The sequence below is a fragment of the Hemiscyllium ocellatum genome, chromosome 1 (assembly GCF_020745735.1).
Source record: "Hemiscyllium ocellatum isolate sHemOce1 chromosome 1, sHemOce1.pat.X.cur, whole genome shotgun sequence".
Classification (NCBI taxonomy): Eukaryota; Metazoa; Chordata; class Chondrichthyes; order Orectolobiformes; family Hemiscylliidae; genus Hemiscyllium; species Hemiscyllium ocellatum.
In genome coordinates this window covers 97,432,413-97,459,497 of record NC_083401.1, presented here as the reverse complement: position 1 = coordinate 97,459,497, position 27,085 = coordinate 97,432,413, and the positions used below count along the sequence as shown (strand labels likewise).

General features: G+C 42.9%; 1 protein-coding gene across 3 annotated transcripts in view; it reads right to left on the bottom strand.

Moving 5' to 3' along the window:
• The window catches only part of ociad2 (OCIA domain containing 2), a 45,418-nt gene extending 33,451 nt beyond the window's left edge, over window positions 1-11,967 (bottom strand). Inside the window, exon 1 of one of the 3 annotated variants that reach the window (XM_060824282.1) lies at window positions 11,824-11,967. In XM_060824282.1, coding sequence (XP_060680265.1) covers window positions 11,824-11,880 — 57 coding nt within the window. In that variant the 5' untranslated portion in view covers window positions 11,881-11,967. Of the gene's footprint in view, window positions 1-11,750 lie in introns of all 3 variants that reach the window. The other 2 variants (XM_060824277.1, XM_060824290.1) reach the window with 2 other exon arrangements.
• Between the last annotated feature and the right edge of the window lie 15,118 nt (window positions 11,968-27,085).

Below are 27,085 nucleotides of genomic sequence, written 5' to 3'. Positions count from 1 at the left end.
ACATTACCCCTTACCTAACACTACGGGCAATTTAGCATGGCCAATTCACCTGACCCGCACATCTTTGGACTGTGGGAGGAAACCGGAGCACCCGGAGGAAACCCACGCAGACACGTGGGTGTCTGTTGGTAAAGGTCAGTTGGTAATGCTTACAGGTACTCTGGCCATTCTCCCTCCGCCTCCATAACCACATGTTACCCAGGCATAATGGAAGAATGAGAGCATCCTCAGAGATGTAAATGCCATAATCCCGAGGAATTGTTATGCAAACGATTTCCTGACTCCATGATTCCCCAAGATAATGTAGGTGTGATTTGCCCTAGTTTTGGGGGATGGCTATGAAAACATTTCTGAATGGAAGGGCCTGAATGAGAGTTTAATTTGAGAATAACAGGAGAGTAGTAGTAAATGGCTGGCCAAATGAAGTGTGAATCATCCACGTTTCCGCATGAATGTCGACCCCCCCCCCCACACACAAAGATAGTACAGTTTAACCCTTTAACATTACAGTAATGTCCAGAGAGATAGTACAATTTATTTCTTTTTAGAAATATTTTTATTAGAAACCTTTTTAAATCTTTTACAAAACATCTATAAACAAAAAAAGAATAATAGCAAAAAACAGAAAAATAGAAACAGTACAACAAAGTAATATCACGATATTATTAGCAGTGAACGACCTACTATTCCAACTTAAACTAAACTACAAACAAATTAAATAAAAATTAAATTAAACTGAATTCAAATTAAATTAAATTATAGCTCCTATTTTATTCTATTTCAGTCATCACACCTCCATTGAAACTCCCAACCTGGGAGCACCCAACATTGTACCCTTATTCTTTCTCCACCAGCCTCCCCCTCCCAGCACACCCCGGGCACCCATACCGAGTCCAACAGCTATACCATGGCCCTAGTTAATACTGCTGATAGGTCTGCGTCAATATAATTTAGAAAGGGCCACCACATCTTGTAAAACTGCTCTGTTTTGTGGTGCACCATATTTGTGAGGTAGTCTTGGGGGAGATGTTCCATCACCAGCCTACGCCATTCCATAAGACCTGGTGGTTTTTCTGACGTCCACTTCACTAAAATGTTCTTCCTCACACAGTGGATAAGAATGTTACACAGTCTCTTCCCGTCTTCCCCCAGAGAGGGAAAATTTGGCAACCCCAGAACAAAAAATATCAGATCCACGTTTACTTCTATTCTTTAGCTCCCCTACTATAGCACTCCAGTATCTGTGGATCATACAACGTGACCAGTAGCAGTGTGTGACAGTGCCTATACTAACTTTACATTTGGAACACCCTGATGATACTCCTCTCTTGAACTTAGCTAGCCACTCTGGCGCCATAAGAGTCCTGTATAAGATCTTCAATTGCATGGTCTGTGCTCTGTTGCATACTGAAATTTTCCTTACATTTTTCCATATTTCTTCCCATACCTCCGATGAGATATCCTCTCCTAGCACTCGATTCCACATCCTACAGAGTCCTTCCACACCCCCTAAGGCACGACCTTTCTGTAAATGATACAAGAGGTTGGCTAATGTGGTGCCACTGTTTAAGAAGGGTGGTAAGGACATGTCAGGGAACTGTAGATCAGTGAGCCTGATGTTGGTACTGGGCAAGTTGTTGGAGGGAATTCTGAGGGACAGGATATACATGTATTTGGAAAGGCAAGGACTGATTAGGGATAGTCAACATGGCTTTGTGTGTGGGAAATCATGTCTCACAAACTTGATTGAGATTTTTGAAGAAGTAACAAAGAGGATTGATGAGGGCAGAGCGGGAGATGTAATCTACATGGACTTCAGTAAGGCAGTCAACAAGGATCCCCATGGGAGATTGGTTAGCAAGGTTAGATCTCATGGAATACAGGGAAAACTATCCATTTGGATACAGAACTGGCTCAAAGGTAGAAGACAGAGGGTGGTGGTGGAGAGTTGTTTTTCAGACTGGAGGCCTGTGACCAGTGGAGTGCCAGAAGGATTGGTGCTTGGGTCCACTACTTTTTGTCATTTATGTAAATGATTTGGATGTGAACATAAGAGGCACAGTTAGTAAGTTTGCAGATGACACCAAAATTGGAGGTGTAGTGGACAGTGAAGAAGGTTACCTCAGATTACAACAGGGTCTTGATCAGATGGGCCAATAGGCTGAGAAGTGGCAGACGGAGTTTAATTTAGATAAATGTGAGGTGCTGCATTTTGGGAAAGCTATATTTTAGCAGGACTTATACATTTAATGGTAAGATGCTCAGGAGTGTTGCTGAACAAAGAGACCTTGGAGTTGTTGGGGTAGTTGTACTAGTGGGGTGGGCACACTAGATCTAGGGAGGGAAAAAACTATAACTGTAACAAGTGCTTCTAATACCGGGCCTGAAATGGTTAAACTATCATGATTACTGAACTGGAAACTGCTGGCCTGGCCTCCTAATCTGATCAGAGGCTAGCTGATAGACAGCCTGTTAATTGTACCTCTGGAATTTGTAACCGGTAGACATTGCTAATTGGATTAGTTGAGCTGTCGATTGAACCATCGAAACTACTCACTTAAATGGTAATGAACTATTGTTTCTGGTAAACCACTAATTAAATAAGCAGGACCAGTGGCCCCACAATGTCTACGGGACTGGTCGCTCCGAGGCAAACGGACAGACAGTTCAAACCATCCAACCAGAGAGCGGAACGCTTTGCCCGGGAACGAGTAGCCAACAGGAAGGCCAGACGTGGACACCTGACATGGAGCACTGGCCAGCGAGGAGTATAACTGGGGCGAAGTTGAGCAGAGGGGCAGAACGCCTTCTCCAACGAATTGTATGCTGTAGAATTCATTGTATAGTTTGCCAGTTATGATTCTGTAAAATAAACGGTGCTCTGCTCCAAACTAAAGAAGCTGGTGCGATCTCTCCTTCCAAAGAACTCGCAAAGACTGGAATCCCGAGGTTCCGGCCTAACAGAGTGCAGGTTCATAGCTCCTTGAAAGTGGGGTTGCAGGTTGACAGGATAGTAAAGAAGGTGTTTGGTATGCTTTCTTTTATTGGTCAGAGTATTGCTTACAGAGGTTAGGACGTCATATTGCAGCTGTACAGGACATTGGTTAGGCCACTGTTGGAATATTGTGTGCAATTCTGGTCTCCTGCTTATTGGAAAGATGTTGTGAAGCTTGAAAGGGTTCAGAAAAGATTTACAAGGATGTTGCCAGGGTTGGAGGATTTGAGCTATAGGTAGAGGCTGAACAGACTGGGGCTGTTTTCCCTGGAGTGTTGGAGGCTGAGGGGTGACCTTATCGAGGTTTACAAAATCTTGAGGGGCATGGATTGGATAAATAGACAAAGTCTTTTCCCTGGGATCGAGGAGTCCAGAACGAGAAGACATAGGTTTAGGGTGAGAGGGGAAGATATAAAAGAGACCTAAGGGGCAACGTTTTCACACAGAGGGTGGTATGTGCATGGAATGAGCTGCCAGAGGATGTGGTGGAGGCTGGTTCAATTGCAACATTTAAAAGGCATTTGGATAGGTATATGAATAGGAAGGGTTTGGAGGGATATAGCCCGGGTGCTGGCAGGTGGGACTAGTTTGGGTTGGGATATCTGGTCAGCATGGACGGGTTGGACTGAAGGGTCTGTTTCCATGCTGTGTATCTCTATGGCTCTATGACTATGACTATAACTATACTGACTCAAAGAGCACCTGTACACTTTTTTCCACGTCTGACTTGTAACAGTGAGCCAGGAGCTTGGTCTTCCTGTATAGATAATCCCTTATCTTAAAGTACCAGAAAAGGTCCCTATTAGACAATCCATATTTCTGACTTAACTGGCTAAATGACATCCAGACTTCCCCCTAGAACAAATTTCCCAGGCAAGAGATTCCCTTATTCTCCTATAACTTAAAGACAGTGTTCATTGCCACTGGTTTAAACCCTTGGACTCCCACCAACGGGGTAAACAGTGAGATCTAAGACCAATTCACCTCATCTTGCTTCATTATCCCCCAGGCTTTCACTGTATTTAAAATGACTGGATTCTTACACTGCTCTGTCACAGATTTCATCTTATCCATAAATAATAGATTAACTAGGGGACTTCTCAACTGCAAAGCTTCAACATCAAGCCAAATCGACTCCAAATCCCTCTGTACCCAGCATTAACATATGCTAACAAAGCGCTTATTTGATATTTCTTCAAGTCAGGAAGATCCACCCCTCTCTCAACTGCAAAAGCTGCAATTTGGTAAATTTAATTACAGGGTGCCAGTACACCAAATATTAGACCCTAACCAGCCACTGAACCTACATAACACTCATCTGGATAGTAACAACAGGAGCATTCTCGCGGGGTACAGCAGGCGGGGGAAGAATATTCATTTTAATCAGGGCTACTGGGCCCAACCATGATATCAGTAACCCCTCCCACCGCTGCAAATCCTGTTTTATCCTCTCGGATAGTTGTACATAGTTAGCTTTACAGCTGGTGGAAGGAAGGGGTAATGAAAATTCCCAAATACAATAAACCTTTCGACGACCATCTAAACAGGAACTGCATTCCATCCTTCAGATTAGGCACCTCCACTAATCCCCCCACCAGCATGGCTTCCGATTTTGTAAAGTTAATCCTGTAGCCCAAGAAAATGCCAAATAAATTAATTGTTTAAATCAGTCGAGGAATGGACTTCCCCGGATTGGCCAAGAACAAAAGGACACCGTCAGCGTATAGGGTGATCTTATGCTGTCGCATTCCCTCTCTTGGCGCCACTATTTCAGGATCCCTCCTGATAGCCTTGGCTAACAGCTCAATTGCCAAGGTGAATAACAGCGGTGAGAGGGCATCGCTGTCAACTACCTCTCCCAATATTAACAGTACCTGACTTAGTGCCATTAGTAATGACTGCCGTCTTAGGATCATTTTACAATACTGCCACCCATCAGGCAAAGGATCCCCCCAGACCAAAGCACGCTAGGACCCCAAACAGATACGGCCATTCTATCCGGTCAAACTCCTTTTCTGCGTCTAGGGAGACCATGAGACCCGGGATCAATCTTTGCTGGCATACCTGCACTATGTTCAGTACCCTCCTGATACTGTTGGAGGAGCAATGGTCCTTAACAAAACCCGTCTGATCTTCTTTTATAATACGGGGCAGGATCTTTTCCAACCTCAGAGCCAGCATCTTGGATAGGATTTTAAAATCTACGTTCAACATTGAAATTGGTCTGTATGAGGCACATTCTTCAGGGTCTTTCCCCTTCTTTAAAATGAGGGCGATATTAGCCTCCCATAGAGAAGGCGGCAGACAATACTGTGTATATGAATAGCTATACATCCCCAGAAGTGGCTCCACCAATACATTTATGAATTCCTTATAGAATTTACTTGGGAATCTCTCTGGCCCCGGTGCTTTGCCACCCTGGAGATGCCTTATTGCTTCCGGCACTCCCTGTACCATCATAGGCACATTCAACAGGGAAGTCTGTTCTGGGTTTATACTGGGGGAGGTCCAGATTCTCGAAAAAGGACTACATTCTCGCTGCACCCATGTTCATCTCCCTCTGACTGATATAGCTCTGCAAAGAATTCCCTAAATCTAACACGGATCTTCTTCAACTCAATGGTAATCGTGCCAGCCTTCTCTCTAACAGATGTAATAGACTGGGAAGCTTTTTTTCCTCCTAGCCAGATATCTACGTAGCTTACCTACAAATGCAAACAGTCTTTGTTTAGCAAAGGAGACGTCCTTTTTTTTGCCACTTGTGTGTGCGATGAGTCAAGAGCTGCCCGGAGGGCCGTGACCTGGTACAGCTTGACCAAAGAGGGCCTATTAATAATATGCTTCCTCAGCAATCTGCAGCCAGGTCTCCAGCGTCCATTGTTGCTCCTCCCTCTGTCTCCTTCAAGTCGCTGAATATGAAATGATCAGGCCTCGTAAATATGCCTTAGTGGCCTCCCAAAGTATTGCTGGATTACAACCTGAGTTGATATCCGAGAAGGCCCTGAACTCTCTTCTGATGTACTCAACAAATTTGCTATCCCTTAATAGGAATAGGTCCATGCGCCAGTGCCCTGCATCCATTCCACCACCTTTGATTTTAACATCTAAATACACTGGTGCATGGTCCAAGACAGCTATATTCCCAACTTTGCACACCAATGTTCTGTCCAAACCATCAATTGGCATTAAAATACATGTCAATTCGCGTATGGCACTTGTGTAGATTGGAGTATAAAATAAAGTCTCCTCCATTAGGGTGGAGATGCCTCCACACATCCACTAGTCCCAACTCCTCACACATGTCCACCAACTGCTTAGACTGCACAGGTTTACCTGCTGGGCCCCTTGGCACCCTGTCAACCTCAGGATCTATTAGGCAATTAAAATCCCCCTCCTATGATTGTGAGGCACACCCCAAGATTCATTAATTAATCAACTGCATCAATTAGAAATTTAAGAGGGTGCGACGGGGGACTATACACATTCAAGTTGCCATACTCAATGTATTAGAGCTTTAAGAATGATGAATGTCCATGTTCGTCCTTAATTTGCTCAGTTACCTGAAAAGGGAGGTTCCTTCTTACCAGTTTAGCCACTCCTCTCCTCTTACAGCTGGAGGAGGAGAAGAATACCCTGTCATAGCCCCCCCGCTGCAGTTTCAGATGTTCCTTGTCAGTTAAATGTGCCTCTTGCAGTAGGGCGATATCCACCCTTTTCTTCCTGAGGCTTGGCAGCACTTTTTTTTTAATGGGACAGTGGCTCTCTTTTATATTTCAGGTGCACCACCTGAATAAATCACTAGCCATGTTCGTCCAGGGCAGCCCACAGTTTCTCAAGAGGAGGAGGCTTATCTGAGGTGTTACCAGAGACAAAGACATTAATTCTATGAAGTCAAAAAACTATTCCTATAAAAACTACTACAACTTAAAAACTAATCACTACATTTAACTGAAGCAAACACCCAAATAATCCCTAATTCACTAGAGATCTTCCCCCTTGCCCATAGCAGGCACCTCTCCCAATTCTTGTTACCATCCCAACTCCGTCTCGCTGAGACCATGCCCTAGGCCCAGGCAATTCACAGATGAAGAAAACCTGTTAATTACATTCAGAGAGTTAACAATGGATGCCCATCCCCCCTCCCTCTCATCTTAACCATAGATATATCCATGCCCAATTCAAAAACAAAAGGACAGCAGTAAACAAACAGGCCCCAGATAATACCCAACCGATCAATATATGAAAGAATTCCGGTTTTACATCAAGGTGGTGCATATAAAGCTAATGACCACAAAAAAGGGGGGAGACAAGAGATAAAAAGGGGTAATAAAGAAATTTCAAAAAACCCATACAATTATCCGTAATGATGCCCCTCCCCTCCCATCCCGACTCGACTCCTTTAATTCAGAGAATTCACAAAGTGCTTCGCCTTTTCTGCAGCATCAAAATTATATACCGTTCCTCCATAAGCGAAACGCAACACAGTTGCATACCTCAAGGAATATTGAATTTGCAGGTTCCTTAATTCTTTCTTAACTCCATCAAATGCCCTTCTCTTCTTAATTAGGGCTCCCAAGAAGTCCTGAAAAAATATTATTCTTGAGCCTTTGTACATTAAAGCCTGTGAATTTCTTCCCACTCTTCTTGCTGTTCAATTACTAACTGTTTTTCTTTATAATACAGGAATTGCACTAGGACCGGGTGAGGGCCCGGGCCTGACTCCGACCTGCACATTGTGATCCAGTGGGCCCACTCTATGATCAACAGGCCTGACTCCAACTCCAGCCCTAAGGACTTCGGGAGCCACTTCTCCAGGAAGCTGACAAGGTCCTCGCCTTCCTCGAGTTCCTGAAGACCCACAAACTGTAAATTTTTCTTCTATTTTTATTGTCCAGGTCATTGACTTGTTCTTGAAGGATCCAAACCTGGTCTTCCAGTGCTCGGATCCTACCTCCCGATACCTCCGCCACAGTCTCAATGTCGCAGTCCTCTTCTCTACTGCCTCTACTGTTCAGGTCCAACAATTGAGTTTCCTGCTCATGCTTTTTTCAGCATGGTAGATAATGATTCTACTGCTGCTTCAATCTTCTCTCAGAGTTTGCCAAACTTCGAGAGTAAATGCTGCTGTCCCATTAGATCCAAAGCGGCTGCCACAGAAGTTTGAGCACTGGCTGCAGGCACCCCTGACTTAGTTGGGGAGTGCCCTATTTGCTGTATTCCTTTAGGCCCCTTCCCTTTATTCAATTTCATTCTGGCCTTAAAGCTGTCACACCACAGTTTTAGCAGCTCCAGACATTCAGCAAGTTTAAATTAGCTGTTTTTGTCTCCTGGGGGTGGTTGGTGAGGGGGGAGGGGTAAAGGTCCACCTTGCCTGGGGGCATGGCACAGAACCCAGCACCGCAGACCACTCAGACCACTGCCTCTTGGATCTCCAACAATTTAATTTTTTAACATTACATGGTCTCCTGTCTTGTAACTTGGAAGTATACGGAGAAATTACACCAAGGAGCAAACCATTGGTGTCAATGATTTCAATGGAATATTATGTTGTCTGTACTCTATCTTTACTGTCTATAAAATGCCAGTGAAGTGAATGCCTCATGGTAGGAGTCACATATCTGTGACAACCCAAGAGCGACAGTATTTCATTTCTAGCCCAGCCATTCCCCATCTCATAAAAGAAAAACTAAAATAGAATTGATTATTCATTTACACTGTGAGTTGCCCAGGTTACAATTGTTCTCATGTACTAGCAGTTTGTTAATCTCATTGGTCTCAGCATTTGCATTGTACACATGGCTTTTAAATTATGCCAGTCTCTTAAAAGGTATGTGATGTCATTGACAGTTCATCAGGATGATGTCCTTCTCTGCAACCTGTCACTTCCATGTCACTTATTGCCACAGTAACAACTGTTGTTCCATTTCTGTTGATGAGGTGCCATGGAACTCTGGGTTTGATGGTTGATCCATCGTCTGTGCAGGTGGAGAATTCACAACTTCCTGATTGCCGCTTACATTGAAGGACCATGTTCTTCAGTTCGGTTTATACACCTGTGTTGAAGTTGTATGTCTGGCTGTTCACATCTGCTGTGTACAAATAACAACTACCTATTGCAGATCCTAAGTTACCACTTGGACTGACTCTTGCTGACAGCATTTAATGTCTATACCCTGATTGACACTCCAATGCTCAATTCTGATAACGGCTTGGCAGTTTATCAAAATGAAATTTGGCTTTCTGCTGTTTCACCTTGATTTTTGTCATTCTTGCCTGTTACTACTTTAGACAGCAATCATTTTGGTTGCTATTGGAAAAACAGTGTATGTGTAACATGATCCTAGCCTTTAGTCTGGATGATTTTCCATGCTGTCAGTGTTTCTTCACTTGAGGATTGTTTTGTATTTGGCTGTGCTGTATTTGTATAATTTCATTATGACCCCTTTGTCATTGTCACTGCCACCTCAGCCTTTCCATTTGATTAAGGATAGTGTGGAGCTGACATGTGGTGTTGAAATTCCTAATCTATTGTGAAACAATTGAACTCTTCACTTGTGAATTGCAAGCCACAGGATCTCATCACAATGTGTAGAACATTAGAAGTGTGAACACGTGTGTTTTTTGGCATCAACAATCGCACTGCTAGTCATTGAACTGAGCTGGTCCATGTGAAAGTATGAACTGGAAGTGCCAATGTTGGACCGGGGTGGACAAAGTCAGAAGTCACATGACACTCATACTTCAGCTAATGACAATAAACCTGTTGGACCATAACCTGGTGTTGTGTGACTTCTGGTGTTGTCTATGTGCAAGTAGTCAGTATATTAGTCTATGATGATAAGATCTTCGAGTAAAAAATGAGGTCTGCAGATGCTGGAGATCACAGCTGCAAATGTGTTGCTGGTCAAAGCACAGCAGGCCAGGCAGCATCTCAGGAATAGAGAATTCGACGTTTCGAACATAAGCCCTTCATCAGGAATTCATTCCTGATGAAGGGCTTATGCTCGAAACGTCGAATTCTCTATTCCTGAGATGCTGCCTGGCCTGCTGTGCTTTGACCAGCAACACATTTGCAGCTATGATGATAAGATACTCAGTTCCTTTGAAAAGGTTTACTCCCAGCTTCATCCATGATCTGTTTGGGATGTTATATGTCATCAATAGTTCTCTGGCCTGCTTAGCAAGTGAAGAGGTGTAATCTGGCTAAGTTCATGAGCTGGGTGTATGTCTCTGATTGCAAAGTGGGAATATTAAGATGAGGCCAAATATCTGGTGTCAGAAAGACAATATAGGGTCGAGTAAGTAATTAATATGTGAGTTTGGTGAGATAGGATGAGGTGAAAAGGCAAAGTCATTCAGACTTAACCAAAAAAAGTAAGATTCTGCCCAATATTACAAATTCAATGGAGTACCATGTAGTCTGTATTTTATTAGAGCTGATGGTAACTACCTGCAATGAATGCCTCATGGTAGATGGCTAATGATTAAGGAAATACATTACTACAGCTTTTCAATCCTAAATAAGTTTGCCCATTCAGCTGACTTCAGCTTCTACTCTTTGCGTGAACAGATAAGTCCAATTATGTTCACCTGACATATTCTCTTATTATTTCATCAATAATTGCTTTGCCCAACTCTAAAGTCCGAGGTTGAATGTTGCGACAATTTTAGTCCCTCCCAGCTTAAACCTTTATGGTGCTATGTGAATAAATAGTTAAAATTCTCAGTAATGTAGAACCTGAGTGGTAATTCCTGCATATCTAGCATGATGCAATGGCTAAGGATACATACACAGAGCTGCAATCGTGAAATTTGAGCTGTGAAGTGGAAAACTTTAAAAATTATTTCTTTTGATTAAGATCCTTACTTCATGCTGCAGCAGATGCGTTGACATTCATGTTTTGATTTTTAAAAATCAGTTTTACAGTTCCTTATAAACACAACGAGCTGACTGTGCACTGAGTTAGCCCAGGTTAGTTGTCAGTACCTTCGCCTTGGCCTTGCTCAGTTTCGCAGTCCCGAGCCCAGAATACCATCGCGCCACTGACGATGAACCTGATCCAGCCGCTTCTTGCCGTTTGTCCGTCCCGTCTCCATCAGTTTGGTCACTGTTCGCTTTTCCTCAGGGCTAATCCCAGCCAGGTGCAAGGCAGGGTGCCACCAGATGCCCGACCCTGGCTCTGCCTTTGACAGTGCAGTAAGGAACCCTCCCCCCCCCCCACCACCACCCACCTTTTAGCAGAGAGCAGGCGGCACCATAACCAGTCCCCCCTGGATCGACCGTCTCCAGCTGAGGTTTCTTACTCTCTCCTCCAGCGGTGAGAGTGTTCACTCCTGCTCCGACTAACAGCAACTGCTTCTTCTCCAGCCTGCTCTCGGGCCGGTATTTATGGAGCAGCCTGAAGAGCTGTGTGTCCAGGTCCTGTGTGAACTGCTTCATTGCTGGGGGCACCTTCAGATGCTGGGACACAGTGGCCCCCTTTTAACACTGAAGCCGCACACACCGAGGCCATTTCACCGACTACCCCAGGTCCCTCTTGTACTGGATACCCTGACCAATTCCGAGGGGCTTGCTCCCTCTTTTTCACCTCGTGTTTCTCCCAGAAGCGGGGGGGACCACCTTCTTGCCCTTGACTTGCTTTCCTTTCGGCATGGCGGAGAGATTGATCTGTCACCCATCTTGTTCAATGTTTTTAAAAACGCCACTCGTTCTCGTGAAATAAATAGTATGAAATTCTGCTGCAGTTACACTTACCTCTGAGTAGACTTCACAAGCAATTTCAGACCTGTGCTTTACTCGATGCGATATTAGTCATCTCTTTACTTACTTGCTGCGGAGTTGGTGCAGGTTCTTGGTTTAGAGGAGTTGAAGTTTTGTTTGACATTGTTGTTCTGTCTCAGCAGCTTTCACTCAGCCAATGCTAAACTGCAGAAAGCTAGGCGGCAACGTTCTCTTCCTGCTTTCATTTCCGACTTCAACACTCGGCTCCACCTCTTTCATAACTCCAACTTCAATTCTTTTTTCACCCAATGTAAAATTAATGTGTCATAGAGATGTACAGCATGGAAACAGACCCCTTGGTCCCATTTGTCCATGTCAACCAGGTAACCTAAATTAATCTAGTCGCATTTGGCCCATATTCCCCATAACCCTTCCTATTCACATACCCTTGTAAATGTTAGAATTGTACTAGCCTTCCTCTGACAGCTCATTCCATATAAGCACCACTCTCTGCGTGAAAAAGCTACCCTTTAGGTCTCTTTTAAACCTTTCCCCTCTCACCTCTATGCCCTCCAGTTTTGGACTCCCTCACCTGAGGAAAAGACCATGGCTATTCAACCTTAATATACCTGTCATGATTTTCTGAACCTCTATAAGGTCACCCCTCAGCCTCCAGTGCTCTAGGGGAAACATCCCCAGCCTACTCAGCCTATACCTAGAGCTCAAACCCTCCAGTCCCAGCAACATCCTTGTAAATCATTTTTGAACCCTTTCAAGTTTCACAACATCCTTAATATAGCTGGGAGACCAGAACTGAATGCAATATTCCAAAAGTGGATTAACCAGTGTGCTGAACAGTCGCAACATGACCTCCCAACTCCTATACTCAATGCACTGTCATTCATGTTTCAGTGAAGTTGAGACAACAAGAAGTTCAGCGTTTTCTTAATACAGCTCAAACAAATGTTGATGCTGTTTATAATAGCTTTTAAATGAAGTCAAAATAAATATTTTCACTGAGGTATTTTACTCAGAGGGTTTAACAGTATTAAAGTTTGCAAAGGTAAATGTGATCTTCCATCACGTTATACTGACACAATCCTCCAGAAAAAAAGCCTCCAATGCCTTTTGTGAGAATTACAAACTTCTGACTGTGACTTATAAGGTAAATTAGAGCTATGACTGTGAATCTTAAAGGCAAAAGTTTCTGATCTTGCTCCACTGTATTGCCAGTATACCCAATAAGATGAGATGTACTGACAATAATAAAATATTTATACGGGACATTTAGTAGAAATATCAAGATGCTTAAACAGATACAAACAGATCAAAATCATATTTTAATGAAGAAATCAAAGCAGAGGGAATTCAGACATGCTGAGTTTCAAGAAAGTAAGGTAAGGTTGAATGGTTGCTACTTTAATGCTAGGAGTATTATAGATGACGCAGATGAATAAAGGACATGGACTGACTTGTGGAATTACAATGTTGCTGTCATCACAGAGACATAATTGAGGGAGGGGCAGGGCTGGCAACTCAACATTCCAGGGTATAGGGTCTTCAGGTAGAATAAGGAAAGATGTGAAAAAGAAGGTGGTGTCACATAAGTAATTAACAAGACAGTTACTACAATAAGGAGGGATGATGCCTTGGAAAGGTGTTCTTCTTAGTCAAAAAGAAAAGAGAGGTAAGTATAAGCTTTAGGAAACTGAAGGAATATAAATGATACAGGATTTAGGCTAAGAGCACTCTCTATCATTTGTTGGATGGAGGTTCCTCGGGTGATAATGAGCGATTATGGGAGGTTTGGGAGAGACAGTTAGATTAGATTCCCTAAAGTGTGGAAACAGGCTGTTTGGCCCAACCAGTCCACACCAACCCTCTGAAGAGTAACCCACCCAGACCCATTTCCCTCTGACTAATGTACCTAACACTACAGGCAATTCACCTGACCTGCACATCTTTGTGTGCTGTGGGAGGAAACCCACGCAGACACAGGGAGAACGTGCAAACTCCACACAGTTACCCGAGGCTGGAATTGAACCTGGGACCCTGGTGCTGTGAGGCAGCAGTGCTAACCACTGAGCCACCGCCACCCCTAGGGGTGCAGATCACTCTGACAACTTGGGAGGACATTTGTAAAAATGCGAGGAAGTTTTCAATATGTAATAGGACCCGTGCTATGCAGCCCTTCATAGGCTCATCTGGCCCCAAATCGTCTTGCAAAATTTAAGCGAGGTGTGTCATCAATGTGCCCCAAATGTAAAATGAATACGGGTACCCTCACTCATTGTCTGTGGTCCTGCCACAGGCTCCGTACATACTAGAGCGCTGTGGCAGGAGTAATAGAGAGGGTCTTAGGGATCAAAGTCAAGGTGGACCCAGTTTCTCTTCTCCTGGGTTTGCCGAATTTATCTCCCTTAGATGTACATTGGCAAAAGCTTTTCAGCATCCTTAATTTTTGTGAGGAAGAACATTCTGATGCGCTGCATTTCTGAGAACACCCCTGTCTCCCCCTTCCCCTACCCCTCAGGTCTATCGGGTGGCATAACTTAATTTTGGAACACATTCCTTTGAACTTTCTTGCAAACATGGTGCACCACAAAACTGACAATTTTATAAAACATGGCAGCCCTTTTTGAATTATTTGGAAGCAGATCTGTCTGCCATTTAATTAGGGCTTTTGTCAAGCCATGGTGGTTTGGTTTAATAAGCCTAATTTCCTGAGAGGAATAATTTTGAGCAAAAGTGAGTTTAATAATTGATGCTCTCGAAGGTTGAGAACTGAGGTCTTGTTATGCTGAGCGACATTATTTGTTTACTTATTTATTTATTGATCTGTAATAAGTATAGTAGTGAGTTCTTTTGTAGAATAGTATATAGTTGGTTTATTGATTATTGTTGTTTTTGTTGTTATAATATTTTCATATTTTGTAGGTGTTCCACAGGGAACGGTACTGAACCTCTGTTGGTTGTAATTTTTATAAATGATTTGGAGGCGAATGTAGGTGGTCTGATTAGTAAGTTTGCAGATAACATTGAAGTTGGTGGAGTTGTAGAGTTGGAAAGTTTGTTAGAGAAATGGCAGATGGAGTTTAATCCAGACAGGTATGAAGTGATGTGTTTCAAATGCAAGGCAAAAGTATACAGTAAATGGCAGGACCCTTAGGAACATGGATATACAGAGGGATCTTGGAATGGAAATCCATAGCTCTCTGAAAGTGGAAACACAATTCGATAAGGTGGTAAAGAAGACACATGGCATGTTTGCCATCATTGGTCAAGGCATTGAGTATAAACGTTGGCAAGTCATGTTGAAGTTTTAGTTATAAACTTTAGTTAGTTAGGCCACATTTGGAGGATAGTGTGCAGTCTAGTTGCCACACTTTTGGAAAGATGTAGAGGCTTTGGACAAAGTGCAGAAGAGGTTTACCAACATGTTGCCTGGATTGGAGTCAAATAGATCAGGAAAGGTTGGACAAACTTGATTGTTTCCACTAGAGCAAGGATCAGTGCTGGGTCCTTTATTATTTGAGATTGACCTATGCATTTTAGCTATGAAAGGAGGCTGATAACCTCAGGTTATTTTCTTTGGATGGGGCATCGAGGATAAAAATTGGCTTGTAATGTTGCAGCTGTATAGACATTTAGTTGGGTCAAATTTGAAATAAAGTGTACAGTTCTGGTTGCCACATTACCAGAAGGATGTGGAGGTTTTGGAGAGAATGCAGAAATTGCTGACCCGGATGGTGTTTGGTTTGGAGAGCATAAGCTAAGGAAACAGATTGACAAACTTGGTTTGCTTTCACTTGAACTTCGGAGGCTGAAAGGCAATCTGAAAGAAGTTTACACAGTTATGTAAGGCATAAGTAAAATGGATAGTCAAAGTATTTTTCCAAGGGTAGAAATATAGCAGGTTACTGGGTTAGTGTAGGGGTTTGAATCTGGGTGGAATGCTCTTCAGCAGTGAATTGATGGGCTCATTGTCCTCTTTCAGCACTGTAGGAATTCTATGATTCTATGATAAAACATCAATTACTGGGGACATAGGTTCAAGGTAACAGAGGGTAAATTTAAAAGAGATGTGAGAAGTGAGTTTTATTTTTACTCAGAGAGTGTTAAATGCCTGGAATGCAGTGCCAGAGGAGGTCATAGAAGCAGATGTGAGAGCAACATTTAAAAGACATTTTGACAGATACATGAATAGGGAAGGAAAAGAGGGATACAGCCCTTGTAGAGACATAACGCTTCTAGTTTAGAAAAACACCACGTGTGTTGGTGTGGGCTCGGTCGGCTGAAGGGACTTTGCTGTGCTGTACTGATTCTTGTTCTTTGTACATCTCTGGACTCGTAATCCAGAGGCTCAGGCTATTACTCCATGAACAGGATGCCAGGATTGAAAGAAGTCAGCATCACTCAAGATATCCAGAGACTGAATCACCATTGTGACGAGGTGCCAATCAAGCAGGCTGCTTTGTCCAGCTTTGTTAAGCTTCTTGAGCATTGTTGGAATTGCACTCATCCAGGCAAGTGGGAAATATTCATTAACACATATGATGTGTACATAGTGGACAGGCTCTGGGCAATCAGGAGGGGAGTGACTTGCTGCAGTATTCCTAATGTCTGACATGATCCTGTAGCCTCAGTATTTAAATGGCCACTCCAGTTCAGTTTCTGATCAACGGTAAACCCCAGGATTTTGATAGTGGGGGATTCAGTAATGGTCATGGCATTGAATGCCAAGAAGTGATGGTTAGATTCTCTGCTGTTGCTGATGGTCATTGCCTGGCACATGTATGGTGCAAATGTTACTTGCCATTTGTCAGCCCAAGCCCGGATTTTGCCCGGGTCAGAGTCAGAGATGTACAGTGTAGAAACTATTTCATTCTCTGGGGTGTTGCTGATGGTGCTGAACATTGTACAATCATCAACAAACATTCCCAATTTTGACCTGATGATGGAGTGAAGGCCATTAGTGAGGCAGTTGAGATGGTTGGACCTCATACACAACCTTGAGAAACTCCTGCAGTGATGTCCTGGAGCTGAGGTTACTAACTTTCAACAACTCTAACCAACCTCCTTTTAAGTAAGCATGATTTCAACCAGCAGAAGTTTACCCTCTTTGACTCCAGCATTGTTCTGGTGCCTAAATGCCAATGGTTTGTTATATCGGATAATGAAATTTCAATGATTATTTTCATTACAGTATTGTAAAAAAATAGGAGCATGAGTAATCCATGCTACCTTTAAACATTTATATTTCAAAATTTATTGATCTGCATTGAACTGACTTCCAATAGTTAACAAAATCACTTAGAAAATCTGGGAAAGCTGCCATCATCAAGGAAGAACTTTTATAAGGAATAGAGATTGACAGTGGAATGGTTAAGAAATGAGTGGGGCGATGATTGGTTGGATAGGTGAATGAGATGATTTAAAAAAAGGTTTAGAGACACAGAAGATAAGTGTTACGAACAGAACATAAGCAGTGGGGAGATAGGAGGTGGTTTGGAAGCAATAGAAATTGTGGAAAAGAGGTAGAGAAGATAATAACAGATAAACCTTAAGCCTGTTATTTAATTTTAAAGTTGCGAAGTGTGAGAGGAAAAGCACCACATATCATGTGCAACCCAGAAATAAACCATTCAACATAACCATACCATGATGAAATTATCCACACATTTCCCATCTCTCCTCATCTACATCTATCATCATAATTCTATATTCCCTTCTCCACCATAGGCTTGCCTTTTCCTTCATTGCACAGGAAATTGTTAATTATGGAGGAAAGGAACCTTCTTGATCTTGAATTTCTGAAGGATTTTGAAAGCGAAGTACCACAAACTATGTGTTTGATAATTTGACTTAAGTGTAAATTAGTCAATTTTCAATGTCATTAGTTTTATGGGTAACAAATGGACAACTTATTTCAATGTGCTGGCTGATCTTTTTCTCTCATAATTTTGCAGATCATGGAATGCCAAGCAAAAATAATTCATAGGTCAGTGAGGGAGAGCCCACCATAAAGTAGATTGGACATAATCTTTTAGAAGGATCATGTTTAATGGAAGATGTTTCCACTCTCCCTCGTTGCTTTGAATGTTGTTTCTCGGTTGTTGATCTGATATCGTCGTGGCTTTCAAGCCCGTTGGCAACATCCAAATCAAAACTATTTAAAATAAATGTCTGGTTAAATGGTCAAACAGTTCTAATGGAGAGCGATACTGGCATAGCTGTTTCAGTGATCACAGAACTAATCTTAAATGAAATTTGCTCTGGACTCCAACGCTTGAGTTTGCACAAGACTTCAGCTACATTGAGTACCCTATACTGGGGATCCTTTACAGATTAAGGGTACAACTTTGATTCCAGTCTCTTATGAGAAGCAGCTGGTTCAGTTACCATTGGTTGTAGTAAAAACCATGGGCTCAAGCCTGATGGGATGAAATTGGTTGAGAAAGATTCATTGGTTGGTTCAAAACATTTTCCGATAAGAAAATGGCTGCCTGAGTGAATTCCAAATTAAACATCTGGAAGTTTTTCAGGAAAGTCTAGGAACTGCCAAAGGAACCAAATCCACCTTGCATGTTGACCAGGAAGCAATTCCATGATTCTGCAAGGCTGGCTCAGTGCCATTTGCCTTACAGGCAAAAGTAGAGGCAGAATTCAGGAGGCTGGAAACCAAAGAAATCATCACACCAATCCAGTTTGTGCAATGGGCAGCACCGATCATAACGATTGTGAAGTCTGATGAGTCAGTTCACCGTTGTGGGGATTTTAAACAACTGGTAAAGCACTTTTCACAGCTGGATAAATACCCAGTCAGTGAGAAGGGAGGTTGTTCTTCACACAGCTGGACATGAGCCTTGCATACGTACAGTTGCGGTTAGATGAGAATTCCTAGAAATATTCTATAATTAATTCTCAATAGGGTTTGTACCACATACAAAACTGCCATTTGGGGGATCATCAGCCTGTGCAATTTTTCAGCTGACGATGGAGAACATTTTGCAAGTTCTACCCCAGGCCATCATTTATTTAGATGAAGTGCTAATAATGGGAAGACCAATAAGGAGTACAGTACTTAAAGAATTTAGATATAGTCTTTAGATGTTTCACCCAGGCAGATATACACCTTAGAAGGAAAAAAATGTGTTTCAGGCACCCCAAATGACTTGGGCTACAGAGTTGACAAAACTAGATTACACCAGTTGGGAAATAAAGTGAGGACAATCCCATGATATGAAGCTTAGATCTTTCCTTGGGCTAGTGAATTATTTCGGAAAGTTCATACATAACCTGGCCTCCATTCTGGCACATTTACATTAACTCTTAAAAATGGGCCAGACTTGGAAATGGTTGTGTAGCCAAACCATGGCTTTCAGAGAAGTGAAGGAACAACTGTGGAGATGCTAGTGTTGGACTGGGGTCAACAAAGTCAAAATCTCATGACACCAGGTTAGAGTCCAACAGAGTTGCTGAGTTGAGCTGTACCTCAATAAGTTTGGTACCATTCTGTGATGTAGTTTTCTGTAGTTGGTATGTGATGAGAAGAGCTGAAGTTTCTAACATCTTGGCCTGTGATCACTGTGAGGTGGACTAGTTTACTGAGGAGCTTGTTACGAGTTTTTTCTGCAGTCTTCAAGAGTTTCTGTATCTACAGGAGAGTATTGTCAAGATGATGCAGTGTTATGGATCGGACCACACCTCCTTCAAATATATCAAGGAGATAGCCTAGACCATAACTTATTTCAAGGCAAATGTAAGGTACTGTGTTCTAGATGTAATTTAATTGGTTATACTACTTGGATTTAAGCAAAACACACTTTATCCTCACACCCATTTAAAATACAAACAAAAGAAAGAAAGAAGAATTGACCGAACTTTAACTCTTTTGGAAAAGTTAACTGTATAACAGTTTATTTAACTACTAAACAGCAACTGTTCCAATATGGTAACATCCCATAAACAAGCCCATGGCAAAGACAAATTCAGTAAAACAAATAGTCTTATATGTGATTCTGGCAGCAGGACAAGAATGCAAGTTTTTAGCTGTAACAGAGACAGAGGTAGTTACTCCCACCTTCAGCTTCAAGACCTCAGCAACGACTGAAAGTTAAGCTAAAATCTTGGTTCTGTGGGAGCCTGACTCCATCTATTCATACTGCTTCTACTACTCCAGTGTTCAAAGAAAAACCCAAGCCTTCACAAGCTGTTCATTTTATTGGCTTGGAACACACCGTTCTCCATCTCTGCCTCAACCTCTCCATAAAAACAACCAGGATAAAATACACCATTTAAAGCCTGAAGAAGGGCTTATGCCCGAAACGCCGAATTTCCTGTTCCTTGGATGCTGCCTGACCTGCTGCGCTTTTCCAGCAACACATTTTCATCTCTGCATCTCAAAGCTGCTGACTTGCTCTCTTAGCATTTGTTCACTTCATGCCAATGGCAAGTTTACAGTTTCTATAGACTTCTTTGTTGTCCAATTAGCACAGTTGCACAACCAGGCAGCTTGCTTTGCTGGTCAACAGTCCTTAGATGTGTTGCTGTATAGCAGCAGGCTACATCAAACTCACACCTGCACCATGTGCTAACTGTTTATGTGGCAAACACACTCCATGTGCAAGTAAGCAGCCATGTCTCAACATCTCAGGGGAGTAATCCTCACTGAAGTCCATGGAGGCACCCATGAATCAAGAGTCCAAAACACATTAAGTCAAGAGCAGCTTCTGATACCAGTCCACGGAATTGGCCATGGTCAGGCATCCAGTCAGGGTGATCTCAGTGAGGAGTCACTACCTCTGTAATCTATGGTGTGGGTCACAGTAAGTTCCATCACTCCATGATGTCTAGTCTCAGGGATAAGGCTAACCCAGTCAGGGAAACATACAGCCAGCAGTCAGAGGTTTGGGCGTGTTTTATCCAGGGCTGCTCAAGGATATGATTGACTCTGGCCACAGAAACTAAGCAGAAGTAGGTAGCGGGGGAAGGATGCAATGAGCAATTGTCGCCGTGACTTTGAGATCTGGCAAGTGAGTCATCAGGAATGGAGGCTGGTGGCTGGGGGGAGATGGGTGGATGACAATTTTGAAGGGGCAACAGTATCAGAAATGGGCAGGATAGGAATGCTGTAAAGTATGGATGGGCAGAGGGTCATGCCAAAGATGAGCTCACCAACAGTCAGGAGCACCCCTGCTTCAAGGGTGGTGGGTGGAAATGGTCACCTCAAATGTCAGGTTTAATGGAAAAGGTAGGCTGGCATAGGCACATATGCTGAGGTCCTGGAGGTGTGACGACTGTATGGGCCCTGAATACTTAGCTGGAGACCACAGGGACTCTGGAGTCTAAGTGAGCCAGATATGGCAAGTTATCATCTTGCCAGAGGCAGATTGGCTGTCCTTGGTGAGAAGTTTTAAGGTTTGAAGTGGAGATTGAGGGCCCACCCATCTCCAGAATGTTCTGAGAGAAGATTTCTGAGGGGCCTGTGTCAGGTTCCTCCTCCAGCTGAGTGCCTCCTGGCGCTGCCCTGTCTTCCTGTGAGGAAGAATCATCAGAGCATTTGCCAAATTCCCTGCCCTCCTGTCTTGAGGACCAATGTGTCCAGCTGACCCAAAGGGTACTAGGTCTGTCTCTCCATGGTAGCCACAAACCTGTCCATGGAAACAGACAGATAGTTGAATGAATTACCACAGTTTCTGGGAAATGAGGTCTATTGCTCCCCAAATTCCTCTCTGTGAATGTGCACAAAGACCCAGATTGCCAATACCACTGGGTCCTTCCCTGTCTGGGGCTGAGCAGCTGTTTGGTCTCCAGGCAGTGTTCTGGGTGCCTGCAGCCTAGGACATTTCTTTCCCGACTGCAGAGCTGTGACAGTGAGGTAGGTGCTCACTAGATTGTGGTGGCACACTTTCTAAGCCAAGCCTTCCTACCGAGGTGTGAGTATCTGAGCTGACAGTGGTGTAGGAGGCAGACTTGGCTGATGCTTCCCCTGAGTTCTAGGTGTTTTTGTCTTCAGGAAGTAGCTTTGGGAGAAGCTGGGCAAGGTTCTGCAGAAGTCATCAAGGTGTTGGTGATATTTGCAAAACACAAGGGAAAAAAAGGTGCTCAGGCAGTGGCATGCCATGTTCTGCATGTTAGACTGACTAGTAAAGTTAGATTACATGGGACTCAGGGAAAGCCCATCAACTGGATACAAAATTGGCTTGATGTTAGGAGACAGAGAGTGGTGGTGGCGGGTTCTTTGGAGGCCTGTGACCAGCTGTGTTCCACAGGTGTCCACTATTGTTTGTCATTTAGATAAATGATTTTAATGAGAATTTAGGATGCATAGCTAGTAGGTTTGCAGACATCAACAAAATTGGTGGTATAGTCAACACTGAAGGATTATCTAGGATTACAAAGAATCTTGATCATCAAAATTGGACCAATGGGCTAAGGAGTGGCAGTCAGAATCTAATTTGGACAAATGCGAGATGTTGCATTTTGGTGACACGAACAAGGACAAGACTTGCCCAATTAATGGTAGGGCTCTGGATGGTGTTGCCTTACAGAAAGACCTAGCAGTTCAGGTACATAGTTCTTTGAAAGTTGCATCATAGAGAGACAAGCTGGTTATGAAGGCATTTAATATGCTTGTTGTCACTGCTCAGACCACTGAGTATCACAGTTGGGATGTCATTTTGAAGTTGTACGGGACGTTGGTGAGGACACTTTTGGAATACTGGGTATAGTTCTGCTCACCCTCTATCGAACGGATATTATTAATTTGGAGAAGGTTTAGAAAAGATTTACCAGTGTGTTACTCGGACTGGAGGGTTTCAGTTATAAGGAGAGCCTGGATAGGCTGGGACTTGATTCACTAGAACTTAGGAGGTTGAGGGATGACCTTATAGAGGTTTATAAAATCATAAGGGCCATAAATAAGGTAAATAGCAAGGGTCTTTACCCTAGGGTGAGAGAGTTCAAACTAGTGTGCAGATTTTTAAGGTGAGGGGAGAAAGATTTAAAAGGGACCCAATGGGCAACATTTTCACACAGAGGGTAGTTCGTATGTGGAATGGACTGCCAGAGGAAGAGGTCAATGCAGGTATAGTTACAACATTCAAAAGACATTTCGATATTTCTATGGATGCTGCCTGAACTGCAAAGTTTAGAGGGATATGGGTCAAACACAGAAAAGTGGGACTAGTTTAGTTGAATGAGTTGGACTGAAGGGTCAGTTTCCATTCTGTCTGACTCTGTGACTCTATGAGAGTGACAACAGCATCAATGTGAGAGTTGCAGTAGTATAAGGAATATAATTTACTCAGTTGGTGGGACATGGATGTTTCTGCATCCCTACAGGGGCAGTGGCAGTCTTTCCACATGAGAACAAACAGTCTCTCTTTGTAGGGTTGGAGGAGTCCAACGTTGACCATCCCTCCACTTGGACAAGCTCACTGAGGTCAAAAGATGGTGAGGTTTTCTGAGGGAGTGAAGATGCACCACAGAGGTAGTGATGTGAGAGTTTTATCATAGGTGAGTGTAAGTGAGGGAAGATGTTGCATGCAATAGTGAAAGTGGTGTAGCATGAGGCTTGGCAGGAGGTGGATGCAGCAGAAGTGATAGGCTGAATGGGTGGAAGGAGAAGAGTACGGCATTTATGCCTGTAAAATGACCTCCTGTCATTGGTCATTGACCTTTTTATGTCACTGCTGATCATCCATCCACACTGTGGAAGCAGCACTCGCCCAGATGGTGACCTCACGCCAGGTTGTCAGGGTCAGCTGGCCTAGCCTCCTGCGAAAAAGGATGGCCTTCCTTCAAACTCTCGCTAGCACCCAGGCCCCTTCACGTCCCTGATTGAGAATCATAGTGCCATCTTCCACTTCTCTGACATGTTTAGATCTTGTCCTTCAACAGACAAGGCAGTTTTGGAAGAATGGAGGGATGTATCTGGTTATCTGCTAACAGATTGCATGGCAAAATGGAGCTGGAAGCGGTTATGAGAAATGCGTAGGGAAGGTGTTGGTCGTTAAAGAGGCAATTTTTGTCAGATATGGTGAGAGAACTCATTAAATCTTGCAGTGAAAATCACTCCAAAAATCTTGATACAACTTGGACTTAGTCAAAAGAAAATCATAAGATTCAGCCCATAGGAACATCACCACTTGCCACTTATCATCTGGACATGGAAATATATCACCGTTCCTTCATTATCAAAATCCTGGAACTCCATTCTTAACAGCCTTTCATGTCTATTTACAGCAAAAGGACTATAGAAGTTCAAGACGGTAGCTCATTACCACCTTCTCAAGGGCAAAACATATTGGCTAAGTTAGCAATACCTGCATCCCATGAAGATTTTTTAAAAATTCAATTTCTCATGATTTCCTATTGGTGCCAACATTCTCAAGTTTGTAATGTTTTGATCTGCATGACTGGGGAAACGTTATAAACTGAGATCAAAGTTAAGAAACTAGTCACTGGTCATGGAATAGGAATTCTGTTGGGGTGGCAGGGTGGCTAAAAGGTTAGCACTGCTACCTTACAGCACCAGGAACCTGGGTTTGGGCAACTGTCTGTGTGGAGTTTGCACAGTTTCCCTGTGTCTGCATGAGTTTCCTTTGGGTGTTCTAGTTTTTCCCACAGTGCAAAAATGTGCAGGTTAGGTGATTTGGTAAATGCTAAATTGCCCAGAGTGTTCAAGGATGTGTAGGTTAAGGGCATTAGTAGGGGAATAGGTCTGTGTGGGTTACTCTTTCAAGGGTTGGTGTTGACTTATTGGGCCAAAGGGCCAGTTTCCACACTGTAGGAATTCTATATCTTCAGCTGATGCAGAGTAAATAGTTGTGTTGCCAATGGTAAAGGGTCTGTCAGGGCAGAAGTTCAGTATGGGGTTTATGTTTTGAGTTGGGAGTGCCATAGTCAGATTTTAAGTTATTCCTCTTGATTGACTTGTGCAACAAGTGGCCACATTTTTCCTGCCCTGTCCTTAAAAGTAGTTGAAGCTGGTCTAGATTTCCCTTTGAAGATGAAACCTGTGGCTTTGCTACTCGGGTCAGTTGTCAGGTTGTGGTTAGTGATCTTTTGCAGGCAACCTGAAAGTATGACTTCAGGTGTTGAGGTTATCATCGGTTTGTAGGGTGTGGAGTGTATTTCACTTGGGATGACAGTATATCAGATAGTGCATGGGTTGTTTCTGAGGACCTGTCTCAACAGGAATATTTTTGTAAGTATTGGCTGGTTGTGTTCCTTGAGAAGGATGTTTAGTTTGCAGACAACACAAGGTGAAATATGTTTTGATAGGAAGCCATTCCAGCTGTATGAATGTTTTTATTCCAAAAATATACTTTATCCATAAAAAATCTTTATGTATACACACAGTTACTAAATCAGTTTTATACAGGTGCAATGGGGAAAGATCACTGTCTGTAATCTTTCTGCAATGTACAAAAGAACGAATATGTAATGGTAATAAATTACCTCGTGTTGCTGTGCAGCGGGACCTGGGTGTCCTTGTGCATGAATCACAAAAGGTTGGTCTGCAGGTGCAACTGATAATTAACAAGGTAAATGGACTTTTGTCCTTCCTTGCTAAAGGGATAAAGTTTAAAAGCAGAGAGGTTATGTTGCAGCTGTATAGGGTGCTGGTGAGGCCACACCTGGAGTATGGCATGCAGTTTTGGTCTCCTTACTTGAAAAAGGATGTACTGGCACTAGAGGGGGTACAGAGGAGGTTCACTAGGTTGATTCCAGAGTTGAGAATGTCAGCTTACGAGGAGAGGCTGAGTAGACTGGGATTATATTCATTGGAATTTAGAAGAATGAGGGGAATCTTATTGAAACATATAAAATTATGAAGGGAATAGATAAGATAGAGATAGAGAGGATGTTTCCATGCTGGGTGAAACTAGGACATGAGGGCATAGCCTCAAAATTTAGAACTGAATTGAGAAGAAACTTCTTCACCCAGAGGGTTGTGAATCTGTGGAATTCCCTGCCCAGTGAAGTAGTTGAGGCTTTCACAGTAGATATTTTAAAGCTAAGATAGATAATTTTTTGAACAGTAAAGGAATTAAGGGTTATGGTGAGAGGGCAGATAAGTGAAGCTGAGGCCACGAAAAGATCAGCCATGATCTTATCGCTTGAAGGGCCAAATGGCCTACTCCTGCTCCTAGATCTTACGTTCTTATGTTATATTCAGTTATTAGACCCTTTCAGTGTCTCAAACATATGTAAATATTGTCCTGCAAAAGTAAGAAATGCCTTGGCATTTTTGCATCTGCAGGGAGTGCCAAATTCCAATGTTTTGTTTGTTGTTCATGGGCAAAGACAATACAGAACTGCTTAACAAATCTTTTTACTTTTGGTTATTTTGGATTGTGGGCCAAAATTGGATAAGGTCTGTTTTAAACGAAGGACTGGGGAAGGAGTTGCTGTACTTTTCAGGATAAGTTACTGGAACTTATTATGAGTTATGTTTATACTGTTAGATTTGTTCAAGCAGTGGGCGAATATATTTGAGATGCAATGGCACAATGGCTATGTGTTCAGAGAAAGCTTTGCCCAGAGGCAGACAGCTTATTGAATTTTCAGTTAGAATCAGTGTGGAGACCAGGCGTCATCAGCATGACAACAACTCTGTGATTGGCTCCTGGGCAGGTGCTGGAAATGTGTTGCTGGAAAAGCGCAGCAGGTCAGGCAGCATCCAAGGAACAGGAAATTCGACGTTTCGGGCATAAGCCCTTCTTCTGGAAGAATTTCCTGTTCCTTGGATACTGCCTGACCTGCTGCGCTTTTCCAGCAACACATTTTCAGCTCTGATCTCCAGCATCTGCAGACCTCACTTTCTCCTCCTGGGCAGGTGGACAGCTTTGATGTGAAACAATACAGGGCAGTAGGTCTGCAGACTGCAAGTGACAGTATCTTTCCTTTTCTCTTTCTGTGGTGAGCAAACCAAAAACTGGAAGAATGTCTCCCCACAATTTGATATAAACTGTTGCCTCTATCCAGAGACTGAGAAACTGATCAATTAATGTGTTAACCAGCCCCGAGCTCCATTTATTCAGGAAAGAGCTCCATTACTTAACAACTTGGTTTCTTGCCTTCATACTTAGTCTTTTGAAAATCTAATTTTTCCAGGCTCTTTTTTTTATCATAACAGATATTTCAAAGGCTGAAAATAGAGTACATTTTCAAGACACCCAACAATTTTAATTTTGGGCGAGGACCATGTAAAATTAGGCACGGTCAGCATAACACATTTGAGGATAAGCATTAGTAATTCACTGCTTGAATAAGGAGGCTCAGTCAGAAAGGGTACTCTACTCTGAGCAGTGAAATAATTCTTTTGTTATATTTAAAAACTTGGTCATGTACAAGAA